The sequence below is a fragment of the Bubalus kerabau genome, chromosome 2 (assembly GCF_029407905.1).
Source record: "Bubalus kerabau isolate K-KA32 ecotype Philippines breed swamp buffalo chromosome 2, PCC_UOA_SB_1v2, whole genome shotgun sequence".
In the NCBI taxonomy this organism is placed as follows: Eukaryota; Metazoa; Chordata; class Mammalia; order Artiodactyla; family Bovidae; genus Bubalus; species Bubalus kerabau.
The window spans coordinates 126,499,691-126,521,077 of NC_073625.1; the positions used below are offsets into that span (position 1 = coordinate 126,499,691).

Consider the following 21,387-nt stretch of genomic DNA (forward strand, 5'->3'; position numbering starts at 1 on the left):
CTCTAGGCTTCAGTTTCTTCTCCATAAAATAAGGGCACTTAATCAAGACACCTCTAATGTGTCTTATAGCTCTGACGGCCTATGGACTTACCAATGTTAGAAATTGTCCTTAGTTGGTGATCTTCTGGACCCCCCTCAAGAGCCGCAGGATTCTTGAGCCCCAAGAAGAGTGAGCTGATCTCCTGACCTGCTGAGTTTGAAGGAAGTGATCAAGGCAGCACTTCTTGGTGACCCTAGCCAAGGATTGCAGCCTCTCCAACCCCAATTCAGTGCCTACAGGTCTCCTCCTGGCTTGAACATCAAGACAAATGCACAGAACCTCCACTGGGAGAGGCCTGGGATCCTGAAACATCCCTGAGGTGTGTATTTATAACACCTAGGGTACATCTAATGAGTTCATCATGTGGCATGTGGCCATGTTTGCAAAGAGAGAACTGTCCCTGAGAAGTCTTTGCTAAGACAAAGGCTAGGCTGTGAGCAAGCCTAGCAAGTATAAGGGACAATAAGGGATACAGAGGAGGTGTTCATAGATTGTAGACATCTTCCTACAGAGCAGTAAGAAGCCTAATGCTTTAGCAAAGAGCTCTGGACTAAAACCAGGTGAGAGTTGGACTCCTTGCTCTGCCACTGCCTGACAGTGGAATCTGGGGTAACTTTGATCATGTCTAGCATGCAGTATAACTATAGACCAGTATTAAATAATTGCAACCAAGTTTGACAAGCATCTGGCAAGGGTGACAGAGATTAAAAAATGGAGACTCTCAGAGCAAGATAAAGCCATGGTCACAGGTGGACAGGCAGGAGCAGGGAGGTTTGAGGGAGGGTTAAGTTCCCAGCAGGGAGGGGTAGTGAGTAGGGAAACTGTGCCCAAATCCTAAAGAATCCAAGCGAGGTCATCAAGGAAGATCTCAGGGCTTATAATCATAAGTCTGGGTACAGAAGAAAACCTATTCCTCAGGTAGGCGGCATTATCCCAGGCAACTCAGGTAGGCCACCTGGGGGTCTGATTCTAATTCAGATCCTCAAGTGCCAGCCAGAAAGTCTGATTTTATGGGTCTGAGGTAGTGGCTGAGCACTGACATTTCTCTAAAAGCTCTCCAGGATTTCTAAACGACAGCTGAGGTTGAGAACATCTGCTGTAAGCAGAGATCTCTGAGAGACAGAGCCCATCCCTTAGTAGCCACTGCATCAAGCCTGGCCAGACAGAAGGTGCTCAGGTATGCTTCCTGGATAAAGGAAAGAATACTGTGTACATGAAGCAGAGGAAGTCACCAGCCAGTTATTAGAATCAGAGCAAGGCCGAGAATAAGACTGATCTTATGCTGAGTCCTCCCCTGAATGACTTGCCAAGGGCTGCCTGCATCCCTCCTGATTATGTACATGATTGGCCCTGACCTGGAAGCTGGAGCCAGATCAAGTTTATGTGAGGACCCCAGAAAGGGGAGAGAGGGGATCAGGGTGTCCAACAGCCTATTACAAATCAAGGACACTGGTGAATCTCAAGCACACATTAATGACTACAAAGCCTGATTGAAGAAATCTCATCTTTATTAAAGTACCCTGCCTATATATAAATGGCCCTCCTCCTTCCACCACTACAGATGGTGGTGACTTTCTCTTAGAAAGGGGAGTGGTGAGGGAAGAAGAAGGAGTCGGTTATTAACAAAAGGGAGGTGAATGAGGACCATCAGAAATGAAGGTGGTGTCCTGCTTCTTGCTCTCTGCCTCCCCCATACCTTATTCTATACACCTACTGTCAGAAATCATCTCTCCCCCCTCTCCAAACCATATTGCATCCCATTTGAAAACTATCAGGATTCTTGCACCGACCTATGCACTTCTCTATGGGCAAAACCCTTTGCATCTTTAATGCTCCCTCTCTTACTAATGAACCCCCAACCCTGTAGTTCTGGGTGCACTGCTGATCTTTGGTGAGAGGAACCAAGCCTGGCCAGTATGGGAAAGTCTCTCAACAAACAGCCCAGGAAGCCAGGTCTCTTTTCCTGTATTCTGACCACCAGAACCACTGAGAATCAGTTGCACTTGGTCCCTGAACTTTGCAGACTCTTCACTATAATGGAGACACACTGATTTGTTTCCTAGGAATTTTGTGCTTTACTTCTAACACTCTACCTTCTAAACCCCTGCTAAATTCTCTGATGGTTCATATGCAGCAGGTGGGAAGCCAAGCGCTATGGGACTCCACCCTAATCCCATGACTTCCCTGAATGGAGGAGGGAAGCTGGAAACTGGGAGTGTGACCCTGACATACCCAGGAAAAAAGGGCAGCCTAGTGCCCCCACCTCTCTCTCTCTTTGAGAGGAACCTCTGCTGTTTGTGTGGAGACAGAGCTCTGGAAGAGACTTATATACTAGGCAGAGGCTAATTTAAGGCCGAAGCTCCAGATGTGGGTGATAATGAGGGGTAGGGGTAGGGTGAACCAGAAGGCAAGGGTGAGCTCATCACTGTGGAAAGGCCCTTTAAGATCACCTAGTCCTGTAACTTTCAAACTTTTTAAAACCAGTTGGACCTTTTTCCATCCAAAACTCTTAAATAAAACTCCATCTAACATGGAGCTGCTCTGATTAAAGCAAGAGGAGGAAATAGGAGTTGGGGATGGGACGTAGGACCAGGGTGGGAAAGCCACTCCCTCAGTCTCCCTTCCAAATGCAAAAGTCCCTAAGGCACCATGCAGAGCACTGGGGCCCTGGGTCTCACTTCGAAAAGCCAATGATTAAACCCAAACCCTTAATTTTATAGATGGAAAAGCTGGGTGATTTGTGCAGGGTCCCTGTGGAGTCAGTGGTGGCACCAGCGCTAGAACTTAACCCCACTCCCAACCCAGGTCTCTCTTCACCCGCTCCCACCAGCTGGCTGGCCCCTCGGGCCTTGGGCCCCCAGCGTCTCCCTGGGCCCAGCAAGGGAATCTTAGACGGAGCTGCGGAAGGAGAACTGCAGGTAGATGATCAGCAGCAGGACCGTGGCCCAAAATAAGCACCAGGGGATGGAGAAGAAATTGCAGCCAGAACCCTCCTCGGCCTGCGGCTTAGTGGGGCTGGGCGCCCGGGAGAAGGTATAGGTGGTCGCCTCCTCCTCCAGGAGCTTCTCGCTGGGCTTCCAGTGCACAATGCCCTCCTGGCAGGCCTCGCAGAACTCGCCGCGGTGCCGCCGGGTGTCTTGGCGGCTGGCTACGTGGATGCGGTACTGGCCGCCGCGCTCTCCGTAGCACTGCTCGCGCAGGCTGGTGATGAGGTTGTCCACCAGGCACTCTATGTTCTCCTCCAGCATGCTCGACTCGTCCAGCCGCGCCGTGCCGCACTCATAGCACAGCTGCTTGAAGACACGCATGCGCACCGAGCCCGCCCGCTGGGCGCGGTCCAGGTACATGTGGAAGAGGATGACCAAGTGGGGCGACTGCCAGGTGTGCCAGCACCAGGAACAGTGGAACCTGCGGGGACGAGGAGAGGAGAGTACAGAGTGGAGACGGTGGAAACAGACTGCAGGAAGGAGGTATGGGGCAGGAGGCAGAGCTGGGAGGTGGAGGCGATGTGTTTACGGCTCCCTGAGTTCATTAGCTTTTCCCAGGCGGCTGCTCAGCCCGCCCCCTTGTGCGCTCTGCTAGGACCAGAGCCCCCGCCTCAGGATGCGCTTGGCATCCAGCAGTGCTCAGCCATCTCGGGGCCCTTCTCTGTGTCCTGCAGAAGCCTCAGTGCCCTCCATCTCAATGCCCAAGGACCTTGCCTCTAGGAGAGTGGCTCTGGGCAGCTTTCCTCACATGTAAAACGTGCACGTTGCACGAAAAGAGTTCTTCCTGCTCAAATATCCTTTGAGTCTGATAGCAGGGATGGCCCACATCACCTAGAAAACGCAAAATCCATCCACACGCTCTTACCTGTCAACACTGACTGTGAACAGGCTAGACCCAAATCAGGAGAAAATGACACCGTTATCGCTTCTTAGCCTCTGGGCCAGTGCCAAGATTAATGTGTCTGAAGTCCTGGATATGGAGGCAGTCTACACCCAGAGTGAGCTAACTGGAGCCAGCTGGGGCTCTCAGGCTGTCAGCTGGGTCCGGAGGAGACACCAGCCCTCCCCACTCAGCCCCACAAGCCCTGGGCCCTGTCAACGAGTGTCCAGTCCTTTAGCATCTGTCCTGTCAGCTGGGTAAGGAGTTCCACATTTTCATTTTTTATCTATTTTCTTTTACTCACATCCTTTGGGGACTGTTTCCCCTCTCTGAAACAAAACTACAAAACTTGGAATGGAAAATGTCAGAACTAGAGGGACCTTAGGAGTCACCTAGTTAGCCCTTTGTTTACTCTGAGGCACAGAGAGTAAGAAAGCGGAACACACAGTGAGTTAGAGGCAGAGCTGGTATCCAACACATAACAGGTGCCCAGTAGATGTTTCTTGAATTAAACTGAGTGACTTGAACCAGGGAAAGCAGAAAGGAAGGCCTTGCTTCTGACCCCCAGGCTGCACCACTCAGCCTCCAAACCTTGTGCCCCAGCGGCAAGTCTTTACATAATCTACCCACGGACAAGAGTGCTGGAAAGTCATCTTGGACATTATTGTAAGTACAAATCACTTAGGAACCTTGTTGAAATGCAGGTTCTGATTCAGTAGGTCTAGAATGGGACCCAAGATTCTGCATCTTTAACAAGTTCCAGGTGATGCCGATACTACTGTTCCCTGAGGAACAAGGATCTAACCCTTTCTTCCACCAAGTGGGGAAAGAGATCCAAGAAGGAAACTGGATTGTTCAAAGGCCATGAAGAGTAGAGTTAGTTTCCAACATACTTCATGTGTTCAGTATTTTATATTAAGTCAAGCTGAATTAAATAGATTGAAACTGAATTGGTCCAGGACCAGAACACAGATCTCTTGACCCACAAGCACGTTCCCCCCTTCTCTTGGCTTTCAACCTTTTTAAGAGGTTGAAAGTGAATGTTGCTTAGTCATGTCCTCCAACTCTTTGTGACCCCCTGGACTATACAGTCCATGGAATGCTCTAGGCCAGAATACTGGAGTGGGTAGCCTTTTCTTTTTCCAGGGGATCTTCCCAACCCAGGGATCAAACCCAGGTCTCCTGAATTGCAGGCAGAGTCTTTACCAGCTGAGCCATAAGGGAAGCCCAAGAATACTGGGGTGGGTAGCCTATCCCTTCTCCAGTGAATCTTCCCAACTCAGGAATCAAACCGGGGTCTCCTGCATTGCAGGTGGATTCTTTAAAACTGAGCTATCAAAGAGGTTATTAAATATAAAAATAGATAAAATATCAGCACTTAGAGCTATGACTCAGGGAAAGTTACCAGGTGCTCAGTGGAAGAACTGGGGTCAAACTCACATATCCCAACTCCCAGTTAGCTCCTCTTCCTCTGCCTCCCAGTCTACAGTGGCCTCACAGCAAAGCTGACCCTTAGCACATGGGTTCTCCACGTTTCTGTCTCTTCTGGAAAGGTATCCCCGGGGCTGCCTGCAGAGCCTGTTTCCTGGGCTACTCACCTGCCTGAAGCATGCAACTCCAGGTACTGCTTCCAGCCTGGAGCTAGCACATTGTGCTTGAGGTTGGGATCTATGATGAGGTCCCAGCTGTCCGCTGGCTTTGCCTCCTCCATCTTCTCATAGAAGATTTTCTTCCATTCATCTGTGGTCACACTTTTACACATGGTCTCGTCAGGGGCGAGGGAGGGCAAGCTCCACTTGAGTGAGAACACGGGGAGTGAGGGCAGGTGCAGGGCAGGGCAGCGCAGTCTCCACGGTCTAAAAATCCTCATCAGTAGGACCAGGAGGAAGCGGGACCGAGCTCCCTCCTTTGTCCGCAGTGGAACCTGTTTCCACGGCAACCAGGCAGTGAGCCAAGAGACAGAGGTTGAGAAGGAGGGAGTCTCTGAAGGGGTGTTTCAGGGCCCCAAACTGAGGCTTCGGAGGCAGTTTGTGAATCTAAGCGACCTTAGACAGGGTGGGGGGCCTGAAAGGAGAGTGAGCTTCAGATCATCTCACTATGGCCTGCCAAGGGCATGCAGAGGCGAGGACCTGGGAAATGGCTCAGCTTTACCTTGCTCTCCCTGGAGGTATCATCAGCATCTGGCTGCTGTGGTAACCGTGATGCCTTTGGGAGCTAAAGAGAAATAAGGGATGGGAAGATGCAGACCTGTTAATAAATGCAGCAATAATAATAAACCCTTTCTCTGCACCCTCACCTGTCTTGCAACCAGCACTTTGCCATTTACAAAAACGATTGGAGGTCTCTTGACCCACAACTGTTATTGCCACTATACAGATCAGGAGACTGGGACTCACCTAGCATATAAATGGCAGAGCTCCTGGCAAAATCCAAGCTTTTGAGCCTGTACCAATCCATCAATTCGTTTGTCAAACATACCCATGTGCCAGGCTCTGTGTATGCCAGGGAGTTGTACTCAGTAACCAGAATGCAACAGAATCTGTGCTGTGACAGCCATGTAGAAGAGCAGTCACCTGTGCACAAAGGTGGGACCATTGCATCAGCCTGGCAGATGCAGAAAAGATAATCTTCAACTTGATTATAGAAGAGGAACATAATACCCATGGGGAAAACAACCTTTACTATTGGTGCCTCTTTGGCTAATCTTTAATACATTTTCCTTTATAAAAGTCATACAGGTTTTTTATAGAAAAATTGGAAAATATAGATCAAACAAGGCAAAGATAAGATTCTTCCTAATACCCGTGCTCAAAATAGTCACTGTTAATATTATGATGTGCACACCCTGCCTGTTATTTTTCTGTACATGTACAAGTGTATACATATGTGTGTGTATGTGCATGTGTATGCATATATACACACATACATCATTAATATTATTCCATCTCAGAAGCTGCCTATATGCTGTTATATGGTTGAGCATAATTTATTTAGGAAACCCTCTTTGGGGGGGCATTAATTTTTCCCAACATTTCACAATTACACTCACTTCCTATTTGAATAAAGCTTATTGCTGAAGCTCACGGGCCTGCATTTCAGGCATGAGAGATGATGCTTCCTGCAGTTGGAAAACACACTTGTGGCTCTACTCCCTGTAGAAGCTTGATGTGGCTAGAACATAAGCAGGCTCTTGCAACAGCGTAACTTGTAGACAGCCTACAGATTCTGATGCTTAAGGATGAAAAAGAACGGCCTAAATCGCCTATGTGATACCCGAGACTGTCTTCCAAGTGATTCTTCTGCTTTTGCATGAATGCTTGATGCTTTGGCATCCTTTATTTTAGCCTCAGTTTATTCAGATAGGCAGTGGGATAATAACGAAGCAGTGTCTCTGGTGATTAAAAGCAGGAGCTCTGAAATTACTTGCCTAGGTGGTTTTTTTCTCTCTCTCTTTTTTTTTTTTTTTTTGAATGCTCTTATATCCTCTTGGGTATCCTAATATATTTATATATATCATTTCAAAATGTATGTGGATGTTTTATGTGAATACATTTTTAATTTGCATAGCAACAGCAATCACTCGCACTTAAGCGAAGTATCAGGCATTTTCCTAAGTACTGTATATGTCTTAATTTATTTCATCTTAATAATAATCTCTATACAGAGGTAATATCAGCAGCTTCACCATTCCTGTGATGTCATAGACATTTGATGAGAGGCACCCAGGTTCAGCGGAGAAGGAAATGGTAACCCACTCCAGTACTCTTGCCTGGAAAATCCAATGGGCGGAAGAGCCTGGTAGGCTGCAGTCCATGGGGTCACAAAGAGTCTGACACGATTGAGCGACTTCACTTTCACTTTTCACTTTCATGCATTGGAGAAGGAAATGGCAACCCACTCCAGTGTTCTTGCCTGGAGAATCCCAGGGACAGCAGAGACTGGTGGGCTGCCATCTATGGGGTCACACAGAGTCGGACACAACTGAAGTGACTTAGCAGCGGCAGCAGCAGCAACCCAGGGTCAGTGTAGAGAACACTGAACTGGAAGGTGGAGATATCAACATATATCCTCAGCCCTTTTACTGGCTTCCTTTGTGACCATGGTCAAGTCACTTCTCTTAGCCTCAGTTTGTTCATCTGTTCAGTGAAGAATTAGAGTAGAGGGCAAGGCTAAGGTCCCCTCTGACTGTAGCCACATATGAATTCACGGAGCTTTATACTTAGAAACCTGAATCCTTGGAGGGCAAGATGTAGGCTGGAGGCCACTGGATGGAAGAAGGATGCTTCTCATGAGGCATTGCAGGTAGTGCCTGGGGCCAGGGTCTGTCCGTTTGGGGGCTGCTACATAGTTAAAGATCTCTGGGGAGGTGTCAATCCACTAGCTTTGTACAGGACATAATAAGAAGGACAGAAATTAAGTCAGAACCACTGCACATTCATGCTGGAAAGGATTTTTAGGCTCATTAAATTTCTATCCTTCAAGTCAGTGTTCTTGTCTCTGAGTTAAGGCAGTTGATACCCAGAGAAGTACTTAAACTGACTAACCAGCCTCAGAGGTGTGATAGGAGCTGTCTTACATTGCAGCCACAGGCCAAGGAGAGAGTGGAAACTGAGGATATTTCCAGGAAGTATATGAAGCTGAGAGAAGCTTCTGTGAACTCGTTGTGAAACCAAAGTGTATTACCTGATATCAGGAACAAATTCTCTAGAAGTATTTTGCAGTTGTTGCTACAATAAACATTATGATGAAAGACAAGAACACAGAAGGTAAGAATCACCAGAGTTGTGTGTGTGTGTGTGTGCGTGTGTGCGTGTGTCCACATGTGTGTGTGTAACCAGCTGATGCAATTCCCATTGGCACAAATTAAGTTTAATTTAGAACCTGAGCTTACTATTGTGGAGCTCTATGTAATACATCCTTCTGTATAGGAGAATATTTTCTCTAATATAATAATATTTCTATCAAGGCAAATAACCCTACTGTATTGCAACTTGCTCTCTATCAAATGAACTCTGATGCCATGAAATCCACAATTTAGAGATTGCCAGTCTTTTAGCATCAGGATTCTTGGACTTTAATCAATACAAATTGATAAGAGGCCAGAGGAAAAATTCAGGCAAGGCTTTGCTGGGACTTGTGCTACAGCAGGAATGGGTAGAAACAAGTAAGGGGTTCTCTTGCTCATTCCCTGAAGGGAGCAATGAGCTAGTTCTTTGTATGGGGTGGGTCCAGGGCTCGTGCCAGAGGGGTAGCTTAGGTAGTTTGACCCTTGTACTAAGGGCAAGGGGCATGCACAGAACGTTGCTTTTGCTTTGAACCCATCTGAAGTGGCAGTGGGCTTTTGGTCTTTTCATATCCTGATGTTCATAATTTGCCCCAACTGCACATGCCTGCAATTGTTTTTAGCCCCTTATAGTTTCTTCATTTTTTTTTTTTTTGCTTGAGGGTATGTTTGTCCAGCTGTAAGCACTGCAGCAAAGGGGCCCTTGTCCCAGCCTGTCTCAAATATAGATGTCTTTAAAGCCAATGGCATCACCTTGACCAGTTTCTTAAAGTTTGTGATCACAATTTAAATCCATTAAATAGTTTAAAGCTAAATCCCCAAGTAGAAAATAGTGTGGCAGTGGGGGAGAAAGAAGGAAGAAAACCATGTCTCTAATTTGGTATTTGGCTCAATCAGAAATATTTCCTGAAGTTTATTATTCTATTATTGCTTATCAAAATGTTATAAAAATAAACATCCTCACCCTTAAAATAACACACTAATGACAAGTGATTCTCAACCATGAACAATTCCATATCCCTAAAGGGCATTTGGGAAGGAGAGGGTATGTTTGCTGGTTGAATCAATGACTAGACGTTTCTGTTGGCACACAGTGCCTGGAGACCAAGGATCTAAATACACCTGACATTTCCATAACAAAGAACTGTCCTTCCTAAAATGACCTACCTTTTCTGAACCCAAATAGTAAGCCCCTCCATGATCTGTTGATTTGCTGGTATAAAGAGCCCAGGTGGTAATCTCAACTTCCACCTAATTAAACCATTTTTTTCTTCCTTGATGGAAACATTCCTCCCTTGGAAACCAAGACCTCTGAACCAGCAGAGTCCAAAGTTGTGGCAGATAGGAAGCAAAGAGTAAACCAAAAACAAACAAACAAAAAACTCTAACTAAAATCACTAACTAATCACTGAAATCTCAAAAACAACCGAATGATCTCTGTTCATTTCCAAGGCAAACCATTCAATATCACAGTAATCCAAGTCTGTGCCCCACCCAGTAATACTGAAGAAGCTGAAGTTGAACGTTTCTATGAAGACCTACAAGACCTTCTAGAACTAACACCCAAAAAAGATGTCCTTTTCATTATAGGGGACTGGAATGCAAAAGTAGGAAGTCAAGAAATACCTGGAGTAACAGGCAAATTTGGCCTTGGCATACAGAATGAAGCAGGGAAAAGGCTAATAGAGTTTTGCCAAGAGAAAGCACTGGTCATAGCAAACACCCTCTTCCAACAACACGAGAGAAGACTCTACACGTGGACATCACCAGATAGCCAACACCAAAATCAGATTGATTATATTCTTTGCAGCCAAAGATGGAGAAGCTCTATACAGTCAGCAAAAACAAGACCAGGAGCTGATGGTGGCTCAGATCATGAACTCCTTATTGCCAAATTCAGACTTAAATTGAAGAAAGTGGGGAAAACCACTAGACCATTCAGGTATGACCTAAATCAAATCCCTTAACGATTATACAGTGGAAGTGAGAAATATATTTAAGGGACTAGATCTGATAGAGTACCTGATGAACTGTGGACAGAGGTTTGTGACATTGTACAGGAGACAGGGATCAAGACCATCCCCAAGAAAAAGAAATGCAAAAAGGTAAAACGGTTGTCTGAGGAGGCCTTACAAATAGCTGTGAAAAGAAGAGAAGTGAAAAGCAAAGGAGAAAAGGAAAGATAAAAGCATCTGAATGTAGAGTTCCAAAGAATAGTAAGGAGAGATAAGAAAGCCTTCCTCAGCCATCAATACAAAGAAATAGAGGAAAACAATAGAATGGGAAAGACTAGAGATCTCTTCAAGAAAATTAGAGATACCAATGGAATATTTCATGCAAAGATGGGCACAATAAAGGACAGAAATGGTATGGACTTAACAGAAGCAAAAAATATTAAGAAGAGGTGGCAAGAGTACACAGAAGAACTATACAAAAAAGATCTTCACAACCCAGATAATCATGATGGTATGATCATTCATCTAGTGCCAAACATCCTGGAATTTGAAGTCAAGTGGGCCTTAGGAAGCATCCCTATGAACAAAGCTAGTGGAGGTGATGGAATTCCAGCTGAGCTATTTCAAATCCTTAAAGATGATGCTGTGAAAGTGCTGCACCCAATATGTCAGAAAATTTGGAAACTCAGCAGTGGCCACAGGACTGGAAAAGCTCAGTTTTCATTCCAATCCCAAAGAAAGGCAATGCCAAAGAATGCTCAAACTACTGCACAATTGCACTTATCTCACATGCTAGGAAAGTAATGCTCAAAATTCTCCAAGCCAGGTTTCAGCAGTACATGAACCATGAACTTCCAGATGTTCAGGCTGGTTTAGAAAAGGCAGAGGAACCAGAGATCAAATTGCCAACATCTGTTGGATTATCGAAAAAGCAAGAGAGTTCCAGAAGAACATCTATTTCTGCTTTATTGACTATGCCAAGGCCTTTGACTGTGTGGATCACCACAAACGGTGGAAAATTCTTGAAAGAGATGGGCATACCAGACCACCTGACCTGCTTCATGAGAAATCTGTATGCAAGTCAGGGAGCAACAGTTAGAACGGGACATGGAACAATAGACTGGTTCCAAATAGGGAAAGGAGTACGTCAAGGCTGTTTTTGTCACCCTGCTTATTTAACTTCTGTGCAGAGTACATCATGAGCAACGCTGGGCTGGAGAAAGCCAAGCTGGAATCAAGATTGCCTGAAGAAATATCAATAACCTCACATATGCAGATGACACCACCCTTATGGCAGAAAGTGAAGAAGAACTAAAGAGCCTCTTGATGAAAGTGAAAGAGGAGAGTGAAAAAGTTGGCTTAAAGCTCAACATTCAGAAAGCTAAGATCATGGCATCTGGTCCCATCACTTCATGGCAAATAGATGGGGAAACGGTGGAAACAGTGACAGACTATATGTTCCTGGGCTCCAAAATCACTGCAGATGGTGATTGCAGCCATGAAATTAAAAGATGCTTACTCCTTGGAAGGAAAGTTATGACCAACCTAGACAGCACATTAAAAAGCAGAGACATTACTTTGCCAATAAAGGTCCATTTAGTCCAAGGTATGGTCTTTCCAGTAGTCACGTATGGATGTGAAACTTGGACTATAAAGAAAGCTGAGCACCGAAGAATTGATGCTTTTGAACTGTGGTATTGGAGGAGACCCTTGAGAGTCCCTTGGATTACAAGGAGATCCAACCACTCCATCCTAAATGAAATCAGTCCTGAATATTCATTGCAAGGACTGACACCAAAGCTGAAACTCCAATACTTTGGCCACCAGATGTGAAGAACTGGCTCATTGGAAAAGACCCTGATGCTGGGAAAGATTGAAGGAGGGAGGAGAAGGGGCCGACAGAGAGTGAGATGGTTGGATGGCATCACCGACTCAATGGACATGAGTTTGAGTAAACTCCAGGAGTTGGTAATGAACAGGGAGGCCTGGTGTGCTGCAGTCCATGGGGTCACAAAGAGTCGGACACGACTAAGCAACTGAACTGAACTGAACTAAAATCACTAATGTACCATCAGAGGTAATTTTGAGAGAGCTTTTCCACCTCTTAATACTTGAGCCTGAGGAAAACAGCACTAAAGCTTGGTTGCTAATTCAGAGTATATGCCACATCCTGGAGAATAATACCCCAGTCCTACAAGGTCAGCTGTGTGTTAGTCGCTCAGTTGTGTCCAAATCCTAGTGACCCCATGTATTGTAGCCCACCAGGCACCTCTGTCCATGGAATTTCTCAGGCAAGAATACTGGAGTAGGTTGTCATTCCCTTCTCCAGGGGATATTCCCCACCCTGGTATCAAGCTCAGCTCTCCTGCATTGCAGCCAGATTCTTTACTATCTGAGCCACCAGGGAAGCCCTGCAAGGTCACCTAGATGGCTCTATAACTGAGTCTTCCAAAGGCCTCCCACTGTTTATTCAGGTCAGTTGCTTTAGAGTGATGGGATATTTAGTAAGACAAATGAATTCTGTGAGCATGAACCCAAGCAATGCTATGCAGAATATCATAGTGGCAAATAAGGTATTCTCTAGGCTCACTGCTGAGTGTCCAAATGAGAAGAGCAGAGATCAACACTGAACCCTTGACTGGGGGCACAGTCCCATGGGGAACCAGTTAACCACCAGTTAATCAAACTGGTGGCAGTTTGATTATACTTGACCATTTCCATCAGGGAAATGAAAATAGGTAGAACTTTGTTTTTAACCGAAATAGACAAGTACTATGGATATAGGTTTCTCTTCCTTCTTCATAATGCTCTGGCACTTGTGGACTTTCAGAATTCCTTATTCACTATTATGGCATTCCTCAGCTACTTAGGCTTCCTCATTGCATGGTGGATGGTTTCCAGGAAGGAGCATTCCAAGAGGAAGGAAATGGAAGCTGCCAGTCCTCTTAAGTCTGGGGTCAGAAATCCCAGAATATCATTCCTATCATATTCTGTTGGTCAAAGCAATCACAGGGCCAGAGTGAAGGAGATAGAAAATGAACTCCGCCTCTTTTTAAAATTGAAGTGCCATTGATTTACAATGTCATGTTAGTTTCAGCTGTACAGCAAAGTGATTCAGTTATACATATATATCTGTAATTTTTCAGATTCTTTTCCACCATAGGTTATTACAGGATATCGAACATAGTTCCCTGTGTTATACATAGGTCCTTGTTGTTTATGTACTTTGTATATAGTAGTGTGTATCTGTTAATCCCAAACTCCTAAGTTATCCCTCTCTCAGCCCCTTATCTGAGTGCCCATGGGGAACAAGTCTAGAAGGCTCAAACAGATTAACACACCAGCCCAGAATGAGCCAAGTCTGCCCCAGAGTGAGCTCATGGGTTATAGTGACCCAGGCATTACCCAGACCACTTGTGCCTGACTGAGAAGGATTTTGGCATGCATAGCCATTTCAATGTAAGTGTTACCTTGACTATTTTCTTTGGACTCTTTGCCATTGTTTGACTGAATTGCATTTTAACATCTGGGACACCTGACCTGCTTCTGGAAGCAACTGGCCTCTTGTCTGACTATATGGTGCCACATACCCCTGCATATTATATATAATATGATATTCAGTACATATCTACATATATAAACTCTCAGAAACTACAAGAAGAGAGAGAAGTAGAAAGAATTGTGGAATGAATGAGAGCAAGAAAAACTGAGGGGGGGTGGGTCTCCATTCTGTCGCTGACTTGCTGTGTTACCCAGAGAAGCTGACCTCTCTGGTCCTACATTTCTGTGACCCTAAGGTTAATAGAATTGTACCACATATCTGTAAGTTTCTTCTTTGTCCTAACCACTTATGGGCCCACAGTTATATGAAACACCTAAAGCTCTGGCAAAGGTAGGATTTCCCTCTTCAAACCCCACCTAGGAGAATAAGATGGCAGAGGAGTAGGTGGACGTGGAGTACATCTCTCTCTACAGATACTTCAGGAATACACCTTCAGACACAGAAGTGCCTGCAGAACACCAGCTGAGAGTGGACAGGAGTACCTGATGAGTGGAAAAGAATATATAGATCCATGCAAAACTCAGTAGGATGAAGGAACTAGAGGGAAAAACAGGTATGTTAGTAGGACTGGACCTGCCCACCCTCGGTGGGTGGGGGAATCAGGGGTCTGATTCCCACATTGGGGCAATTGTCTGAGTCAGAGGAGAAACATTTAAGGTTGAGAGTGAAACAGCTGATCAGTGGCAGCCTAAATGGAATGAGAATCAAATAGTCCTTGCCTCAGCCATACATACCCCGGACAGGGATGCAGGTCCCCTGGAAGGTGCAGTGGCTGGGAGTTGGAGTTTAGGGATTGTGGAGCAATCCCAAGGTGAAGGCTGCTGTTGCCTGTGGAGAGATGGATTGAGGGCATGTGCGGGAGGAGGCTGTGGTGGGAAATGCCTGTGGAGGAAAGCCAGGCAGCCATGGAAGCAAGGCGATATGCTGAGTCATGCTTAGGAGGTGGAGCCATCACCATAGCCTTTCTCTCCCCACAGGCCAGCGTCAGCAGCTCAACAATAGAGAGGCTGGCCCATCAAACACCTGACGCACAGAACTACAGAGTAGGAACCCACCCAGAATGCCCCCTTTAAGTGCCTGACACACCAATCCACAGGGTAGGACCCCAGCCAGGGGGTCCCCTCTATGTGCCTGATGCTCCAGACAACAGAGAAGGACCCCAGGCAAGGCAGCCCTCTAAATGCCTGAACGGGCGAAGCTATGGAGAAAGACTGGCCAAAGACCTCTTCTGTTTGCCAGCTACAAAAGCCTAGAAAAAAGACTCTGATAGGGCCATAACTCCTGCTATGGAGACAGTCCATGTCCCTGCACACTTGGCACCACCAGGGTCCCCACAAGCCAAGCAGCTGCGCCACCTTCATGCTCAGCCCTCACTGGGGCAGAGCTACCACAGGCAAAAAAAGTCTTGTGTCTGTGCATGCAGGGTTGTTTCAGTCGTGTCCAACTCTTTGCAGCACTGGTGACCACGGCCTGCCAGGCTTCTCTGTCAGCCGGGTTCTCCAGGGAAGAATACTGGAGCGTATTGGCCAATACTGGTTGCCATACCCTTCTAGAGCACTATATTTCCTGCTGACCTAGCTGCCAACTCCCCTGAGTACCTGGTGTTGCCAGAACCCCTGCAAGCCAAGCATCTACACTACCTCCACACGTGGCCCTCACTGGGACAGACCCAAGTCCTCCAAGGAAGCTTCAGGAGCAAACCCCAGTGGACGACCCACAGGCAGAGGTGGAAATAAAACCACAATTAAAACCCAGGGGCAGTGTGACTAAGGGAGAAGACCCAAAACCTTCCCACCAGCTGAACAAGTTGCAGATTAAATCCACATGATCAACTAGGCAAACTCTGTGTCTATGGAATATATAAAAGGACACTGAGAGCTCCCAAAAAAGAAAATGCACTAATTCTGATAGCTGTGGACTTTGGAGGCAAGAACACACAGGAGTAGGACCAGATTAGAATCTGAGCTGCCCACACAGCAGGTCCAGGGATCAACACAGTGTTGGAGGGCACTTTAGGAAGGTGCCTTCAATCTTTCCCAGCATCAGGGTCTTTTCCAATGAGCCAGTTCTTCACATCTGGTGGCCAAAGTATTGGAGTTTCAGCTTTGGTGTCAGTCCTTGCAATGAATATTCAGGACTGATTTCATTTAGGATGGAATGGTTGGATCTCCTTGTAATCCAAGGGACTCTCAAGAGTCTCCTCCAATACCACAGTTCAAAAGCATCAATTCTTCGGTGCTCAGCTTTGTTTATAGTCCAACTTTCACATCCATACGTGACTACTGGAAAAACCATACCTTGGACTAAATGGACCTTTATTGGCAAAGTAATGTCTCTGCTTTTTAATGTGCTGTCTAGGTTGGTCATAACTTTCCTTCCAAGGAGTAAGCATCTTTTAATTTCATGGCTGCAATCACCATCTGCAGTGATTTTGGAGCCCAGGAACATATAGTCTGTCACTGTTTCCACTGTTTCCCCATCTATTTGCCATGAAGTGATGGGACCAGATGCCATGATCTTAGCTTTCTGAATGTTGAGCTTTAAGCCAACTTTTTCACTCTCCTCTTTCACTTTCATCAAGAGGCTCTTTAGTTCTTCTTCACTTTCTGCCATAAGGGTGGTGTCATCTGCATATGTGAGGTTATTGATATTTCTCCAGGCAATCTTGATTCCAGCTTGGCTTTCTCCAGCCCAGCGTTGCTCATGATGTACTCTGCACAGAAGTTAAATAAGCAGGGTGACAAAAATAGCCTTGACGTACTCCTTTCCCTATTTGGAACCAGTCTGTTGTTCCATGTCCAGTTCTAACTGTTGCTTCTTGATCTGCATAGAGATTTCTCAAGAGGCAGGTCAGGGGGTCTGGTATTCCCATCTCTTTCAGAATTTTCCACAGTTTGTGGTGATCCACACAGTCAAAGGCTTTGGCATAGCCAATAAAGCAGAAATAGATGTTTTTCTGGAACTCTCTTGCTTTTTCCATGATCCAGTGAATGTTGGCAATTTGATCTCTGGTTCCTCTGCCTTTTCTAAAACCAGCCTGAACATCTGGAAGTTCATGGTTCATGTACTGCTGAAGCCTGGCTTGGAGAATTTTGAGCATTACTTTACTAGCATGTGAGATAAGTGCAATTGTGTGGTAGTTTGAGCATTCTTTGGCATTGCCTTTCTTTGGGATTGGAATAAAAACTGACCTTTTTGCTTTAGTTAGTTTTTATTTTTAACTGATAGATATAATTTTTGGTTTTCTTTGTTCACCAGGTCAATCTATTGTACTTTTTTTTTGTTGGACTGTTTTGATTTTGCTTATGGGTGTATATGTATATGTGAATATTCAGTCACACTTTTTATTGTTATAAACCTCTGCCTCTACATTGGGCTTTTGCAGTTCTGTGGAGTTTTCTTTTTTCTTTTTTTTTCTTCTTCCTTTCTTTTTCTTTCTTCTTCCTTTTTTTTCTTTTCTCTTTTTTAATTTCAGTTTTTAATCTTTTAAAACCAATTATATTTTCTCTACATTTATTCCTTTGTTTGCCTTTCCTACTCTTCTTTTCCTCTTGCATTTAATCTTTAATGCATATAAATCTTCTTCATCTACCTCTGTTTAACTATACTTATCTATTCTTTTTTCTTTTCTTTCTTTCCTTTCCTTTCAACATATTTTTAAATTTTGTTTTCATTGCTTTATTCCCCACTTAGGACCCTGCTTTAATTTTGTTTTTCAGTTTGTGCTTTAGTTCGTTTTGTTCTTAACTGGTAAATATAATTTTTGATTTCCTTTGTTCACCTGGTCAATCTACAGTACTTTATTTTTGTTGGACTGTTTTTATTTTGCTTATGGGTGTATATGTGTATATTCCATTATTTTAATCATTATTTGTCTGATTTTGTAATTGTCATTTGGTGTTCATTTTGGGGTATGTTATTTAATCTCACTTAATATCATAACAAACCACTTGTGGAATCTTCATTTCTGACCAGAGATCAAATCCTGAGCCTTCGGAGTGGGAACACTGACTTCAAGACCCTCAGTTCAGTTCAGTTCAGTCACTCAGTCATGTCCAACTCTTTGCGACCCCATGAATCACAGCATGCCAGGCCTCCCTGTCCATCACCAACTCCCAGAGTTCACTCAGACTCACGTCCATCGAGTCAATGATACCATCCAGCCATCTCATTCTCTGTAGTCCCCTTCTCCTCCTGCCCCCAATCCCTCCCAGCATCAGAGTCTTTTCCAATGAGTCAACTCTTTGCATGAGGTGGCCAAAGTACTGGAGTTTCAGCTTTAGCATCATTCCTTCCAAAGAAATCCCAGGGCTGATCTCCTTCAGAATGGACTGGTTGAATCTCCTTGCAGTCCAAGGACTCTCAAGAGTCTTCTCCAACATCACAGTTCAAAAGCATCAGTTCTTCAGCACTCAGCTTTCTTCACAGTCCAACTCTCACATCCATACATGACCACTGAAAAACCATAGCCTTGACTAGACAGACCTTTGTTGGCAAAATAATGTCAAGACCCTAGACTACCAGAAAACTAACCCTAGGGAGTATCAAGTAGTGAGAACTCACACAAAGGAAACCACTTGAATACAAGACTGGGCTTCACCCAACCACGAGTAGCACCCTGTGCAGTACACCTCATTTAAATGACAAACAAACAAAAATACAAACCCAATCATCAGCAGACAGGATTACCACCTCACTCAGCTTTGCCCATCAGAGGAAAACCAAGCAAACAAACTCAGCACAAATCTCACCCTATACAATGCTTACACAAGCCCCTGGACCAACCTTAGGAGGGCAGAAACCAAATGGAATAAAGAATTCCACCTTGAAGCCTGGGGAAAGGAGACCTCAAACACAGTAAGTTTAAAAAAAATAATGAAAAGGCAGAGAAATACTACACAAATTAAGGAAGAAATTAGAAACACAGAAGTCCAAATAAATGAAGAGGAAATAGGCAAGCTACCTGAAAACATATTCAGAATAATGATAGTAAAGTGGTCAAAAACCTTGAAAACAAAATGGAGAAAATGCAAGAATCAATTAAGAAAGACCTAGAAAAATTAACGAATAAACATACAAAGAAAAACAACACAATTATTGAAATTGCAAATACTGTAGAAGGAATCAATAGCAGAATATCTGAAGCAGAAGAAAGAATCAGTGAGCTGGAAGATAAAATCATGGAAATAACTACTGAAGACCAGAATAAAGTAAAAATGAAAAGAACTGAGGATAGTCTCAGAGACTGCTGGGACAATATCAAACACACCAACATTCAAATTATAGGCCTCCCAGAAGAAGAAGAGAAAAAGAAAGGCTATGAGAAATTTTTTGAAGAGATTATAGTTGAAATTTTCCTCAGCATGGAAAAGGAAATAGTCAATCCAGTCCAAGATACACAAAGAGTCCCATACAGGATAAACCCAAGGAGAAATATGCCAAGACACATACTAATCAAACTAACAAAGACTAAACACAAAGAAAGAATATTAAAAGCAGCAAGGGAAAAGCAACAAGTAACATACAAGGGAAACCCCATATGCTTAACAGCTGATCTTTCAGGAGAAACTCTGCAGGCCAGAAGGAAATGGCAGTATATATTTAAAGTACTTAAAGGGAAAAATCTACAACCAAGATTACTGTATCTGGCAAGGATCTCATTCAAAATTGATGGAGAAATAAAAAGCTTTTCAGATAAGCAAAAGTTGAGAGAATTCAGTACCACCAAACCAGCTTTACAATAAATGTTAAACAGACTTATATAGTCAAGAAATACAAGAGAAGAAAAAGACCTACAAAATCAACCCCAAACAATTAAGAAAATGGCAATAGGAACATATATATCAATAATTACTTTAAATGTAAATGGGTTAAATGTGCCAACCAAAAGACACAGACTGGTTGAATGGATACAAAAAGAAGACCTATATATATGCTGTGTACAAGAAACCCACTTCAGACCTAAAGACACATATAGACTGAAAGTGAGAGGATGGAAAAATATATTCCATGCAAATGGGAAGCAAAAGAAAGCTGGAGTAGCAATCCTCATGTCAGACAAAATAGACCTTAAAATAAAGATTACAGGAGATAATGAAGGACACTACATAATGATCAAGGCATCAATTCAAGACGAAGACATAGCAATTGTAAATATCTATGCACCCCACATAGGAGCGCCTCAATACATAAGACAAACACTAACAGACATAAAAGGAGAAACTGACAGTAGCACAATAATAGTAGGAGACTTTAACACCTCACTAACACCAATGGAAAGATCATTAAAACAGAAAATTAATAAGTAAACACAAGTCTTAAATGACACATTAGATGAGATGGATCTCATTATTATCTTCAGGACATTCCATCCAAATGCAGAAGAATACACCTTCTTCTCAAGTCCACATGGAACATCCCCCAGGATAGACCACATCTTGGGTCACAAATCAAACCTCAGTAAATTTAAGAAAACTGAAATCATATCAAGCATCTTCTCTGACCACAATGCTATGAGGCTAGATATCAATTACAAAAAAAAAAAAAATGTAAAAAACGCAAACACATGGAGATTAAACAATACATTTTTAAATAGCCAACAGGTTACTGAAGAAATCAAAAGGGGAAATAAAAAAATTTCTAGAAACAAATGACAGTAAAACACAACAACTCAAAACCTACGGGATGCAGCAAAAGCAGTTCTAAGGGGGAAGTTTATAACAATGCAATCCTACCTCAAGAAACAATAAAAACATCGAATAGACAACTTTAGGTTGTCTAAACCTAAAGTTACTGGAAACCTAACAGAACTGGAAAAAGAACAAAAAAAAATTAGTAGAAGGAAAGAAATCATAAAGATCAGAACAGAAATAATTGAAAAAGAAATGAAAGAAATATCAGTAAAGATTAATAGAACTAAATGCTGGTTCTTTGAGAAGATAAACAAAATTGACAAACCTTTAGCCAGACTCATCAAGGAAAAAAGAAGATTCAAATCAACAAAATTAGAAATGAAAAAGGAGAGGTTGAAACATACAATACAGAAATACAAAGGATTATGAGACTATTATGAACAACTATGTGGCAATAAAATTGATAACTTCAAAGAAATGGACAGATTCTTAGAAAAGTTCAATCTTCCAAGATTGAACGAGGAAGAAATAGAAATTATGAATCACCC

At 43.8% G+C, this 21,387-nt stretch overlaps 1 protein-coding gene and 1 long non-coding RNA gene across 4 annotated transcripts in view; one reads left to right on the forward strand and one right to left on the reverse strand.

Annotated features, from left to right (window-relative positions):
- Nucleotides 1–1,527: 1,527 nt before the first annotated feature.
- RTP1 (receptor transporter protein 1) overlaps nucleotides 1,528–21,387 on the reverse strand; it is a 49,744-nt gene continuing 29,884 nt past the window's right edge. For both annotated transcript variants that reach the window (XM_055568783.1, XM_055568784.1), the window contains 3 exons: nucleotides 6,059–6,121; nucleotides 5,506–5,831; nucleotides 1,528–3,448 (listed from right to left, as the gene is read on the reverse strand). In XM_055568783.1, coding sequence (XP_055424758.1) covers nucleotides 2,929–3,448; nucleotides 5,506–5,777 — 792 coding nt within the window. In that variant the 5' untranslated portion in view covers nucleotides 5,778–5,831; nucleotides 6,059–6,121 and the 3' untranslated portion in view covers nucleotides 1,528–2,928. The remainder of the gene's footprint in view (nucleotides 3,449–5,505; nucleotides 5,832–6,058; nucleotides 6,122–21,387) is intronic.
- Nucleotides 2,834–21,387, forward strand: part of LOC129643736 (uncharacterized) — a 35,468-nt gene continuing 16,914 nt past the window's right edge. The window contains exons 1-5 of one of the 2 annotated variants that reach the window (XR_008710472.1): nucleotides 2,834–2,958; nucleotides 3,286–3,510; nucleotides 8,491–8,673; nucleotides 14,621–14,760; nucleotides 15,185–16,053. This is a non-coding gene — a long non-coding RNA (uncharacterized LOC129643736). Of the gene's footprint in view, nucleotides 2,959–3,285; nucleotides 3,511–8,490; nucleotides 8,674–14,620; nucleotides 14,761–15,184; nucleotides 16,054–21,387 lie in introns of those variants that run through there. The other variant, XR_008710471.1, reaches the window with a different exon arrangement.